General features: G+C 32.0%; 3 protein-coding genes and 1 non-coding gene across 4 annotated transcripts; 3 read left to right on the top strand and 1 right to left on the bottom strand.

The window, feature by feature from the left end:
* The first annotated feature begins 440 nt into the window (after nt 1–440).
* On the top strand, nt 441–524 carry TRNAL-CAA (transfer RNA leucine (anticodon CAA)). Its single transcript has one exon. It is a non-coding gene; the product is annotated as a tRNA-Leu (tRNA).
* A 140-nt stretch (nt 525–664) lies between these two features.
* LOC107900500 (uncharacterized) lies at nt 665–2,043 on the top strand. The gene is made up of 2 exons (XM_016826111.2): nt 665–911; nt 1,251–2,043. The coding sequence occupies exons 1-2, from the start codon at nt 731–733 to the stop codon at nt 1,928–1,930; spliced, it is 861 nt and encodes a 286-aa protein (XP_016681600.1). The 5' UTR covers nt 665–730; the 3' UTR covers nt 1,931–2,043.
* Nucleotides 2,044–2,597: 554 nt separating this feature from the next.
* Nucleotides 2,598–5,323, top strand: LOC107900501 (putative pentatricopeptide repeat-containing protein At3g15130). The gene has a single exon (XM_016826112.2). It carries the CDS (start codon nt 3,019–3,021, stop codon nt 5,095–5,097), a length of 2,079 nt encoding a protein of 692 aa, XP_016681601.2. The 5' UTR covers nt 2,598–3,018; the 3' UTR covers nt 5,098–5,323.
* A 4,745-nt stretch (nt 5,324–10,068) lies between these two features.
* On the bottom strand, nt 10,069–12,785 carry LOC107900503 (protein ANTI-SILENCING 1). Its single transcript, XM_016826113.2, has 4 exons — nt 12,649–12,785; nt 11,988–12,339; nt 11,201–11,369; nt 10,069–11,097 (listed from the first exon to the last, which is right to left on the bottom strand). The coding sequence occupies exons 2-4, from the start codon at nt 12,321–12,323 to the stop codon at nt 10,412–10,414; spliced, it is 1,191 nt and encodes a 396-aa protein (XP_016681602.2). The 5' UTR covers nt 12,324–12,339; nt 12,649–12,785; the 3' UTR covers nt 10,069–10,411.
* Between the last annotated feature and the right edge of the window lie 1,191 nt (nt 12,786–13,976).

Here is a 13,976-nt window from a genome sequence, read left to right as displayed (position 1 = left end):
TATGGTTTTTTCCTATATATTTTATGTATAAAATTGACACACTTTCTAGCTATGGAAACTACTTTAATTGCACCATATATGTATATATGCTAAGCCTGTTGTTGGATAAGATGATCTAGAAATGCAAAATACATATAAAAAGAAAGCAGAAACCCTGTTTTCCCCTTGTTTTTATATCTAGTGGGGGTGCCTTGATTACATCATTTCAGATTATTATGGGTTAAGTTTCCCTTCATCATTATTTAATACAAATTTAATCATATGATTTACATAATTCATAAGTGTATCATACACATGGATAATGATAACCAATATGCTAAAAAGTAATGGATGAAGAATTAATTGATAAGATTTAATCTGCTTTTAAGTTACAACTGTACATGAAGATGCATATATCTAATTGAAGTTTAACTAAAACTTTTAAAGTTAATTATCATCTTGTCAGGATGGCCGAGTGGTCTAAGGCGCCAGACTCAAGTTCTGGTCCTCGTGAGAGGGCGTGGGTTCAAATCCCACTTCTGACATCATGCCTTAATTTTTTAAAGCCCATTCTTACAGAAGCCCAAACTGAGACAATCCAATAAACAAAAGCCCAAAGTTTGACCCAAATGTTCCAAAGCAAAGCCCAGCGGAAATCTTCATTTTCTGGTCTTCTCGCTTACGTTTGCTCCAGTAAATTTCAACCGACAACAGCCGTGTTTTTCTGGAACGAAAGATTTCAGTCTCAAATATGGCAACCAGCGCCAGAGAAAGTCGGCGTAGGAAAATCCTCGAAAGAGGATCTGATCGTTTGGCTTTTATTACGGGTCAGCTCCAAAACCTGCCTACTCCTCCTCACTCTCATGAACAACTCCACGCCAACCCTCCTCCGCCGCAAGATCCACCTACTGATTTTTCGACTCAACCCGCCGGTACCCTTTTTCCCCCTCCCTCCATTCTCGTTTTTGTGTATCTTGAACTCAAGGGTCGTTTCCGTTTATTACGTATTGTTAATTGGATGAGTCCGTTGAGGATCTAGGTTTAGTTGAATCTTAGCAAATGGAAATTTGGATTTACAATAGTAGTTAAATGTTGCATTTGGTAAAGCTTTGGACTTGCTTCTCATAAGCCCCCATCAAATGTCCTCCATTGATGTCATCAAGTTACTAGAATACTGAAGGACTGTCTGAAACGAAATTAATAAAAATGGTTTTCTTGATGGATTCATGTTCTTGTGATTGATTACTTTTGGGGTTTTTTTTGGCATGCAGTTTCTCCTGATGTCGACGATGAAGCCTCCGGTCCTTTGTCGCTCAAACATCACCCTGTTTCTGATGCTGATCAGGGTCAGACCAGTGCTTATAATGGTGGAATTGATGAAGGATCAGCATCCAGCGGACGGGATAGAAGCATTGAGCCTTCAAATGGTTCTGCTTTTGATACAAGTGGTGAACCGAATTCATTTCTGGTTTCATCAAATGATCGAAGTTCACCAATTTCCACGTCAGGGACAGTACAGGGTTCAGAAACATCTGCTCGGAAACATAACTTCTTCACCCCTAAACAAATAAGTTCTGCCATTGATGGATCTGAGAAAGCACGCCTTTTATGTTCAGTAATTGTGGGTGTTTTAGTTGTATTGTTGCATTTGGGGTTTCCTCTTCCAGGAAACAAGTTCGTAGGGAGCATTCTTAACTTTAGGCCACTTTACTTGGTTTTGTTGACCAATGTAACATTGGTGATGGGGCGGCTTCTTTACGGTGATCATGGAAGTTCACAGAGAACCATTGGAGAAGAGCACAAAGCCACTTCCACAGATGAGTATAATTGGGCTGAGCAATTAAGCAAGACTTTGGATGTAGGATTGGTAGCAAAAAAGGTGGTTGATGCAGTGTTCATGGATTGTAGTGTATATGCAATAATTGTCATATGTGGCCTCTCCTTCACATAGCATATATTTGTTTTGATATTTTTTTGATGTGTTAGGGATTATGATGTATCTTTTTAGGCACCCCTGCTGTACTTTTCAAGTTGAATGGATCAAGAATGGTATTCTTTGGGTTACTTGCAAGTTATACTTTTGAATATGTGGCCTCTCCTTCACATAGCATATATTTGTTTTGATATTTTTTTGATGTGTTAGGGATTATGATGTATCTTTTTAGGCACCCCTGCTGAACTTTTCAAGTTGAATGGATCAAGAATGGTATTCTTTGGGTTACTTGCAAGTTATACTTTTGTATTTCAAAACTATCTTCAATGAAGTATTGGGTTGCATTTTATTATTCTCAGATTGCATTACTGCAAATTATGGTATGAATCTGAACTAAACATACTTTGTTCGTGTTTAATAAACGAGTTTCAAAAACATGTTTTTGTTTATTTAACGTTGATAAACGAATAGGAATAAAAATCCAATTGCTCATAAAGTTTTCATCCAAACTCTCTATTCATATGCAATTTTACTTATAATTCATATTGGTTTGATGCAATGAAAATTACTCGCTTAGGTCCCAAATTCATGCAAATGAAGGTGTATCATGGAGGTTTTCTTCGTTTTAGGTGAAAATTAAATATTACATTAATCTCTCAAATCTTTTAACATAGTCCAACTTGACTAAATCTCGATTGGATTGTGGAGGTTGATCAAACCATTGAATATCTGTTGAATATCTGTGAAATTTGTCGCCATAAACTTAGTCATATGACCAATAACTGTATTCTGTGATCTCGAAATGTGACTGATAAGAACTTCCAATTACGACTTAACAGACTATGAATAAGAGGTTTTTACTTTTTTTTTTCCGTAAAGGGGCAGAATGGGATGCTTCTACCTACATATTAAACATACCCAGAGAATCAAGAGTTACTCGAAGAACATGCTTTTATTACAAAAACCAACACTTCGTCTCCAAGAATTCACTCTTCGAAATATGGGCATAGGTTTCCCTCATAGCTCTCTTAATTATGCTATATGGTTACATATGTTTTTCGCTGAATAAAACTCTTAAACTGAGACGCAGTTTTGCAAGATAATCAATGATTCGGTTGTTGTTTCCGATTTGGAGTGGCAGGCAGAGATTAGCCAATCTCTTAAGATATTCCTCAAAAAACTCGTTGCTTGATCAAGGGATTCAGGTTCATGCAGCTAGTTTGAGGATGGGATTTGATTTTGACTTGATGTTGAGCAATGATCTTATAGATATGTATTCAAAATGTGGTGTAATGGACACTGCTTCTCTTGTGTTCGACAGAATGACTGAGAGAAATGTGGTTTCTTGGACGGCGCTCATGTGTGGCCATTTACAAAATGTTAATGCCAAAGCAACATTATCACTCTTCTTTCAGATGGCATTTTCATGTTTGAAACCAAATGAGTACACTTTTTCCACGAATTTCAAAGCTTGTGGGATTTTGAATGTTCCTGAGATTGGAATGAAGATTCATGGTAGGTGTGTATTAACTGGCTTTGAAACTATCCCTGTGGTGGGAAATTCAATAGTTGATATGTATTCAAAATGTGGAAGAATCAACGAAGCAGTAATGATGTTTAATGTTTTGCCAGTTAAGAATCTAATAAGTTGGAACACAATGCTAGCAGGTTATACACTTGCAGGCCAAGGTGAAAAAGCTTTACTTTGGTTCCATAGAATGCTAGAAAATGGAGAGATACCTGATGAATATACATTAACAACCGTGTTGAAAGCATGTAGTCGTCTTGGGAAGATTAGGGAAGGATCAATGATTCATGGTTTTTTGATCACTAGTGGGTTTCCATGTTCTGGAAAAGCAGCCATTGCAGGTTCTCTTATTGATTTGTATGTGAAATGCGGGAACTTGGCTGGGGCTCAAAGGGTGTTTAATCAGATTGGAGAGAAGAATGTAATATCTTGGAGTGCATTAATTCTGGGGTATGCTCAAGAAGGGAATTTGGCAGAAGCCATTGAGTTGTTTAAGCAGCTTCAAAACAACAGCAAGCAAGTGGATGGCTTCGTTCTATCAAGTATGATGGGTGTATTTGCTGATTTTGCACTTGTGGAGCAAGGCAAGCAAATGCATGCGTATGCTGTTAAGGTTCCTTCTGGTTCTGAGATATCAGTGTCCAATTCAATCGTTGATATGTATCTGAAGTGTGGACTTCTAGATGAGGCCGAAAGACTTTTCAACGAAATGCCAGCAAGAAATGTGGTTTCTTGGACAGTAATGATCACCGGGTATGGAAAACATGGCATTGGCAAAGAGGCAATTCGTTTATTTGACCAAATGCAGTCGAATAATATCGAGCCTGATGGGGTGACTTATTTGGCTACACTATCAGCATGTAGTCATTCAGGACTCACCAAGGAAGGTGAAGAATATTTCTCACAGTTATGTCGTAATCGATGGGTTAAACCTGGGATCGAGCATTATGCTTGCATGGTTGATCTTCTTGGTAGAGATGGACGCTTGAAAGAAGCCAAAGACCTGATAGAGAACATGCCATTAAAGCCAAATGTAGGGATATGGCAAACGCTGCTGAGTGCATGTAGGGTGCATGGGAACTTGCAACTTGGGAAAGAAGTAGGCCAAAATCTTTTGACATTGGATGGCGAAAACCCTGTCAACTATGTGATGATTTCAAACATTTACGCCGAGGCTGGATACTGGAAGGAGTACGAGCAAGTAAGAGAAATGGCAAAAGCAAAGGGGTTAAGGAAAGAGGCAGGGCGTAGTTGGGTGGAGATTGACAAGGTGGTCCACTTTTTCTACGGCGGAGACGATACTCACCCAATGATAGACAAGATTCATCGAGTGTTGAAGGAGATGGAGAGAAGGATGAAAGAAAAAATGGGTTATGTTCATGGGGTGAAATTTGCTTTGCGGGATATAGACGAAGAGTCGAAGGTGGAGAGCTTGAGGGTTCACAGTGAGAAGCTGGCAATCGGATTGGCACTTTGCCATGGAGGGTGGGATGAAGCAAGAGTGATAAGGGTGTTCAAGAACTTGAGAATTTGTGGGGATTGTCATGATTTCATAAAATGCTTGTCGAAGATTGTGAAGGTTGTTTTCGTGGTGAGAGATGCTAACAGGTTTCATCAGTTCAAGGATGGCCTTTGTTCCTGCAGAGATTATTGGTAAGGTGCTAATGCTGTTTTGGCTTACCTATTCTTGCGCACAGAATGAAATAACGATGGACCATACGCGATGATATTTTAACCTGATTAGACAGGTTAGATTGGAAACTGATCGAGATATCGGTTCGAAAAATTACTTTAAACCAGTTAAATTGGAAATCTGTATGAAACATGTTGAATTGAATTTATTTATTTTATTTATTTTTAATTTTTAATAATTTTTAATTGAATTGGTTAAACCAGCAAACTGATGATCTGGCTTGTTCAACCATTGATCTAGTTCTAAAAACAATGTTATTAGAGTTACATTTTGATGGGATGGTGAGATTAAAAATAATGGTGATGGAAAAATTAAATATTGTAGTAGTGAAATTAAAAATAGCTATGAAATTGTATATGTGATAGTAAAATTAAAATAAAAAATATTAAATTATTTTATTAATAAAATTTTAATTAAAATTAAATTAAAAATTTATATTTAATTAAGCTATAATTGACTATTAAATTTATTAAATTATTTTGTGTAAAATCAATTACTCATTATTATTTAGAAAATTCTAATGGAAACAAAATTGTTGAAAGTATATAAGCATTTCAAACAAAAGAAGAGAAAATAAATATAAAATATAATTATCATGGATAAATTTGAGAGGTGAATAATGTCATCCATCATTCTCACTCTCATAATTCGCTCAAATCTTTTTAATAATTTTATTATAGGTTTTGATTATATTTATTTTTTTACACAATATTTAGAATTATTTATAACTTCTCTTTAACTTATCAATAAAAGAATAATGCACTTTAATATATTCGAATTCATGTTCTCTTACATTAATAATGATATTCATACAAACTAGAACTCAATCCGCAACTCCATTAATTTTGAAAGGGGCAAAAATTTTAATCTCCATTTAAATAGACCTTTGTGATAGTTTTCAAGATGATAATTACAAAAACCTATTTTGATAAACAATATCTAAATATTCTTATCTTGAAAATAAAAAATGTTTTAAAAAATGTGCAATAATAAAATAAAAAAAAAGTCTACTATAGCTTGATTGACTTTTAAAGCAATAATTCTTTTTGAGATAATTTAAAGCAATAATTTGATGGTTGAAGGGGATAATCATGATAGCTGGCTTGGCGGTGCCAATTTCACATAGTTTTGAACTTCAACTGCTTCTTCTTCATCTTCTTACTTCTCTTGGCTATTTTCATTTTCCTTCAGCCAAAGGAACTTTGAGACAGTGGAACTTGACTTAAAATATACTTAGCTATTTGAGAATGACTGACTACATTCATTAAAATATGAGCAAAACAAACAGTAAATACTGCAAGATTCTCTATGCTTTTTATTCAATGTGACTTCCACTAGCGAAAACCTGTTAAAAAAAAAAAGGAAGCTCAAAAGCATCTTAATTTGCTTGTGAATAAAGCAAAGAGCAAATCAAAGTTGCAACATCCCATGCTTTTCTTTGTCTTGGGTTGTGATCTTCAAAAAGACCCAGAAAACACATCCAAACAATTCTTTGAAACATAAATATTTCTGGGTTTAACAAGTTTGCTTGAGTTTTTTTTCACCATTAAGTCCAACCAGTTAACATGAACTACATACAAATGGCAATGCAGAGAAAAAATAGCTCAAAAAAGAGGAGAAAATGGTATGCAAAAAGCATGAGTTTGGATTCTTATAAAAGATATATTAAACATGGTAACACTTTCCTATTTCAAGTTCTTAATTACATGAATGCAAACAACTCATAATTTGGCTCTCGAGATCCTCGACGGATCGGCAAACCGAGCTGAAAAAGATCGAGAAAGATTATCAGGCTCCGCCCATCCCGTTCCTTGATCAAAATTTTGGGAGTAAGCATCTGGTTCATAAGAAGCTTGGAATGTACCACCAGAACTGAACAGTTTCTTCCTTTCTCTTCTGAGTTTCCTCCAAAAGTTTGTCCACTTCGGTTTAGAACGATCATCTTTGATGCCACGCTGCGTGTAGCTCCGGCCTAATGTGATGGTTTCTCTGCCGGAGCTCTGTCTGTGCCACATTTTGATTTCCATGGCTAGAAATGGTGAATAATAGGATGAGGTTTATATAAATGCATGTAACGTGATTAACCCTATCTTACATACATATATATATAAGAGAAAGAGCAAAGTTTATTGCTCAAATCAGCATTAAGCATGTATGAAGTCAAATAGTTTGGCTGCATATACGGCTTGGCTATCAATATTTTGTATGAAAAATAAAAGGGTATGCTCTATGACCAACTCAGCAACTCATTCCAATGGGTCAATAAAACATAAATCATAGTAAGAATATTTTTTTTCACCTAAAACGTTTGTTGAAATTGATATCATAATAATAATAATAAAGGAACAGGGATCTCAAAATAATAAAGGTAAATTATATAAATAGTCATTCAATTATTAAAATTTTTCATTTTAGGTACTCAAATTAAAAAATTTTCAATTTAGATACTCACGTTACATAATTCAGTCATTTGATCACTTCCATTAAAATTACAAACAATAAGATGATGTGGTAATTAAAAAATCAGTATAATAACAAATTTACCCCTCAACATTTATATATCATATCAATTTAATCATAATTTCAAAAAATTGACTCTCTAAAATTACAAATAGTCTCAGTTTGACCCTAATTCTAAAAAATTCAAAGAAATATATAAAAATACATAAATATTTTCAAAAAAATATAATAAATTTAAATTTTACATTAATATTAATATTACATAAAATAAAAAGCCCTTCCTCACCCCTGTCCCTCTCCCTCTTCCCCATCTAGGGGTGATATCGGTTTGGTTCAGTTGGGTTTTTTAGATTTTTTGAACTATCCATCATAATTCAATCCGGCTCGGTTTAGTTCTTGATTTGTCATATTAATTTTTTGTTTTGTTTTTAGAAGACTTATTTTGATAAAAAAATGAGTTTTGTTTTATGATTTTTTAATATTATTTGATAAAATTTCAAGGTTTTTTTCATAAATATATACTTCTAAAAAACAATAATTTTTCAAGAACTTTTACATCATTTTCACTATTTCAAATATAAAATATTTTTTATATCATAAAAATTAAAATTAATTATATATTAAATAAATAAAAGAATTTGATTCGATTTTGAGTAACAACAATTTTTGAAGTTACATTTCATAAATTGTCTAAATACCTCGATTCAAATCGACTTTCGATTTAATAGGATTTTTTTCTCAACCCTACCCCAATATCTCTCCCAACCCCTTTCCCTAAATAAACCAACAAGCTTGTAAATAAATGAAAATTTTCAGTTTTGATTCGATTTAGACTTTGTGAATCATTAATAAAAATATTAATATTAATATAAAACTTAAATTTATTAATATATTTTTAAAAAATATTTATGGATTTTTATATATTTCTTTAAACTTTTAGAATTAGTATCAAATTTAAAATATTTGTAAATTTTGAAGGTCAAATTTTTAAAAATTTGACTAAATTGATGTAATATGTAAAAGTTGAGAGTTAAATTTATTATTATACCAATTCTTTAATTGCCACATCAGCTTCTCATTTGTAATTTTAACAGGATTAATGACCAAAATGACAAAACTATATAATATGTTTGCTTAAATTGCAAATTTTTTATTTTGAGCTTATAAAATAAAAACCTTTTATAGTTGAGGGACTATCTGTATAGTTTACCTAGATAATAAAGACATAATGTCAAATTTAGCTCTTAATGTTTATATCTTGTCAATTTAGCCCTTATTATTACTTTTTTTTAAATTAAATTTGACCACCAACTTTTTGAAAAAGAATTGAAATGATTTTTTTGACAAAAATATTAATTAAAATGTTAAAATTTTAAATGTGTCAACTTGTATTACAATGTATGAGTACTTAATGTTTTTCATTTTATGAGTTTTTTAATATTTTTTGAATTTTAATTTTTTGAATTTATAAATTTTAAATTATCTGTTGATGTGATATATAGACAAATAATGTCATATTAGCATGAAGTAAACATAAACAATCATATAATGTCATACCAACAACATTAAAAATTAATATTTTTATTAATATTTTTATTAAAAAATATTTAAATTCTAAAAATAATTTAAGAATTAAACTTATCATTATCTCAATAATAAACAAATGAAAATGGATAAATTAGTAGAAAAGAAGTTAGGCTAAGCTCCTCCAGCCAGCCAAACAAGTACTCTAACTAGAAAGAGGGGCCCCACATTTTCCAGCTTTAACGTGTCCGCCGAAAGTCTTACTTTGTTGCGTGACTGTTACATTTATTAGATTATATATATTAAAATGGATGTAAAATGGATGTTATGATTACTGAAGTGATCAAGTTTTGTTTCCGTACTCTTTATTAATTCCGAAAGAATAATCAATTGAATGGTAGTTTGTATTATTTTTTATTTGAGTTAGAAAAATATTATAGATAATTGTAGACATTATGTTAAAAAGAACAGATATGACCAAAATTTATAATAAAATTATTCAAAAAAAAACTCTCAAAATAACAATTTCTGCATGTGACTAAAGGCACGTATTAGACTATCCTCGAAGCTAGAGGATAGAATTCTAAAAGTAGGATGACATTTAATTCCTAGATTGTGTCATGATTTGTTCAATCCTTTCTTTACTGCAAATTTGCATTGTATATTCTCACTTCGGTAGCTATGAGAAATTAAAGCTGCCTTCCAAGTCAAGGTGGTCACATTCTATTTATAAAGAATACCTTGAAAAACGGACTTACTACATTGATTGTGTATGTGCATCATGTCATTGGTAACAGGTGATGATCATGAAGAAATAGCTGCTTTGAAAGCTAAAGCCTGCAAAAGAAATTGAAATCAAAGACTTGCTTGAGATATTTTTTGGGGTTTGAGGTAGCTGGGCCATAGCATTTCACAATAGAAACATATTCAAGCAGTGGATGAAAGAGAATATCAGAGAATGATAGGGAAATATATTCTAATTAGTGTTGTGAGTCAATTCATACATGATCCTACAAAAATCCCATCTTCAAGTTGTATTAAGAACACTAATATACTTTAAGGGTAAATTGCCTTCTATTATCTTTAAAACTAGAAGCCAATACAGATGCAGACTGGGCAAGTTCCAAAACAGACAGAAGAGGCAAAGATCAACTACTAGGTATCGTACCATCCTGGGAAAGAATTGAATCACTTCGAGAAGCATTGAAGGTCTGATGCTACTGTATTGGTGTTAAGGCTGCAATAACTAAAGCTAACAATCCTTTTCAACATTATAGGACCAAGCTCACAATCTTTAATGCACATTAGAACTCCATGTTGCAAGGGATAAACAAAAGGAAAGGAAAGAAGGAGATAACTCCAGAACACCAATTTCAAAATCAGGTCTACTAATAACTTCCAATGCTTTGTCATCAGTTTTGATGATATCATTTGAAGGCCATGAAGAAGACTCGTTTGGCAACTTGCAAGTAGGTTTTGTGAGTTCGTCATCCCCCAACTTCAGCTTCGTGGAAGAGTTTGATGTCCCATTAGTATTTGTAGCACATCTGGGTTCGTCTTCAGAAGCAATGATATTTGGTATAAGCACATCAATCTTGTTCTTGCAATCAGAGACTTTCCCAAAACTATCTAGCTTTGCTTTCTTATATGGCCTCTCATCTAACTCTCCCAAATCCTCAATGGACTTTAATTTCTCATCAACTTTCAACTCTTTGTTTTCTTCAGCTTTAAGGCTTGAAGCAGATTTGTAGTTAAAGACATTCTCTTGTCTATCATCAGTAGCAAAGGTTTCTTCAACAACGGGTTTCTGTTCCCCTTGTCTATCTTCAAAATTTTGAGTCTCAAACGAGTTCAACTTATTAGACAAAATCACCTTTTTATTTACTGTCATTGCAGTCTCACTAGTATGTTTATCATCCACATCAGTGTTATGACTAGAAGAGGGCTTTAGAGAACCCATTCGGTTAAAAATAAATTTAACTGCAACAATTCCAGAAACAAATATCAACAATTTATACAACCAGCACAGAACAGGAAATCACAATGAAGTAACATTAAATGATAAAAGAATAAATAGTAATACCATCAATTCCAGCAATATTTTCATCCATTTCATCCACAATAATGCAGCGCTTAACATTGAACGTACGACAAAATACAAAGTCAGCCTTTTGGAGCTCTTGATCTGAGGGTTGTGGATTTCTGCTATCCTTTGAAATGCAAACTACATTGCATTTTCCTACAATTGCTTCCTGAATTAAAGTAGAGAAATTAGTAGCTAGTCAGATAAATGTCTGCTAAACACTTAAATAGAACACATATCTGAATGCTACATGCTTAAAAACAGGTATCAAAATGATTGGCAAAATTACATTTTAAAACTGAGTGCCTGCAAAACTTAAATACAAACCCCTTTTAGCAAGATAGTTATCCTCAAGGCCGAAGTGAATTGGACACAAATTACCATTTTCAAGAATAAGTAACAAGATTTGTAAACCAAATTTCTGTACTTGAGACCACTATGAATCCAACATATATGTCCAAACTCGAAAGTGTTAGGAGAGATGAAAACACTTAGACCATTGAAACTTGTGATCTACCCACTTCATGCAAGAAATTTAACAGGATGTAAACAGAGTAGCTAAAAGAAGATATTAGCACTATGAATGGAAAGCTCTTGAACTTGTCCTCTTCAAAGTCTTTCCCTATAGTAAAAAGCACAAAATAAAATTAATAAACTCGATAGCTACCAAAACTCAAACACTGGACTGTAAATACCACAAGTAACCACAAATATAAACTACAATTGTCAAATTTCAGATAATAAAAGAAATATGGAGTACTGAAACAAGTTATGGAATTCCAATTACCAAAGGGTTAATGTTAAATAGGCCAACTCCGTCACCAGATGCCAAGAACACTTCATTAGGATGATTCAATTCAACTTTAAGATATTTTGATATCTCATTAGGTTGGAAAAACCATAAAATCTTCACTTTCTTGGATTTATCGGGATTTTCCCATATTTTTATAAGTTTCCCTAGAAAAGGTAAAGTTTGGCCTTCTTTGTGAAGATAAACATTGTCAAAAAGAGTGTAATAGAGGCCATCATAAGTGAATGATTCATAAAACTGAACATCTCTATTTCTCGCACCAATTCCTCTCTTTTTACCCCACTTAAATTCAATGTTCTCAACTTCTGCCATACTTGAATAGCACAACCTGAAACCAAGAAAAATAACGGAATGATTCAACATGCAAATACATCATATTAATTCTTAGGGAATATTCACATGTTTTGTTGAAGATAAAATCTACCCCAATTTATCAAATAGGACAAGATATATGATGAGAAATTAAACATAAATAAACTTTGATTTACAGGAACCATCAAAGTATTTTAAAGGAACTACATTCCAAGGGACACCAAAAGCAGCAATAAACCCTAATTCTTTTTTCTTCCATAAGAAGCAATGCCGCCAATAATGGCTACTCAAATCTTCAAATAAAGATGGCGGGAATTTAACTTACGATTTGTGAAGAGGCAAGAGACTGGAAGCGTATGCTTAGCTCTTATATATAAAATAATAAAGAAAACATATAATAATAAAATAGAGAAGAGCAGCCTTAAATCTTCCTCCTTCATCACCCTTTTGTTATCTCTGCTCCGACTTTAATCTTCCTCGTTGCACAATAATCGGGCGTCTTAAATTATAATTATTAGGTTTAAATTTTTCAGAAGTCCCTATGCATTTCTGAAATTTAAAATTTAGTCCTTCTAGTTCCTGCCTTTTTTATATTTAAAAATATCGGTCCCTCCAATTTTTCTATTAAAGTTGTTGATGTGGTAATTATAAAGAGATAAAATAATTATTTTAGCCCTTAATATTTATAATTTTTATTAATTTGGTCATTACTCTTTAAAAATACATAAAAATGAAAATTTATAATTTTTAAAATTAAAATTTTAAAAGTTCATAAAAACTTTTAATATTTAATATTTTTTATTTTTTTATAATTTAAAAATAATTTATGATTTTATTGAAAAAAAACAACAAACAAGTTTCAAAGAGATAAACAAATTCGAAGTGAAAAACTTGAAAAAAGAAGAAAGAGGTTAAAATATGTAATAAGTCTATATACTCTTCACAATGTTAAAATTTAATTTTTATACTTTTATTTCTTAGAATTTAGTCCTTCTAATTTTTTAATTTTGAGATCCAGGTTCAATTATTAACATTAATAAATTTAATTTGTTAAATTTAAGTTCATTACAATATTATTTTTTAATTACATGACTATCAATTAAGTTTTTTTTTTAATTTCAAAATGTCAAATCAGCAAATGTAACAAAATATTGACTATGTTAATAATTCGGTTTGAATTTTGAAATCTAAAATGTAGAAAGACTAAACTCTTAAAAAAATATAGGGACTAAATGACAACCATTTGTCCATGTTCATTCTCTATGTATAATGATTTTATAATTTTTTCTAAATTTATTTATCTTTTAAAAAATTAAATTTTTATTAAAGCTTGCCACATGTAAGGATATCAGGTTGCCACGTGTCATCATATTATTAGTTCACAGTATCACATTATCGAATTCTAAGACGACGTTATTATAGAAGTACCAAAGTATGTGGCAGAATCCAAGTTTAAAAACTTCTCATCTATTTATTATTTATCTCATATTAATTTAATTAATTAGAGAAATAATAATATATTTATTTATTATTTATCGCTTAATATTTAATTTAATTAAGAGATAAGTAATAATTATGACATAGTATGTGATGTCATCATTTTTACGCACAATAATTTTAATTTGACCATGGTAATTTTGGCTTGACACGTGA

Source organism: Gossypium hirsutum, chromosome A07 (genome assembly GCF_007990345.1).
Source record: "Gossypium hirsutum isolate 1008001.06 chromosome A07, Gossypium_hirsutum_v2.1, whole genome shotgun sequence".
Taxonomy (NCBI): Eukaryota; Viridiplantae; Streptophyta; class Magnoliopsida; order Malvales; family Malvaceae; genus Gossypium; species Gossypium hirsutum.
The sequence above is the reverse complement of the archived record's forward strand: the minus strand, read 5'-3'. Positions and strand labels throughout refer to the sequence as shown.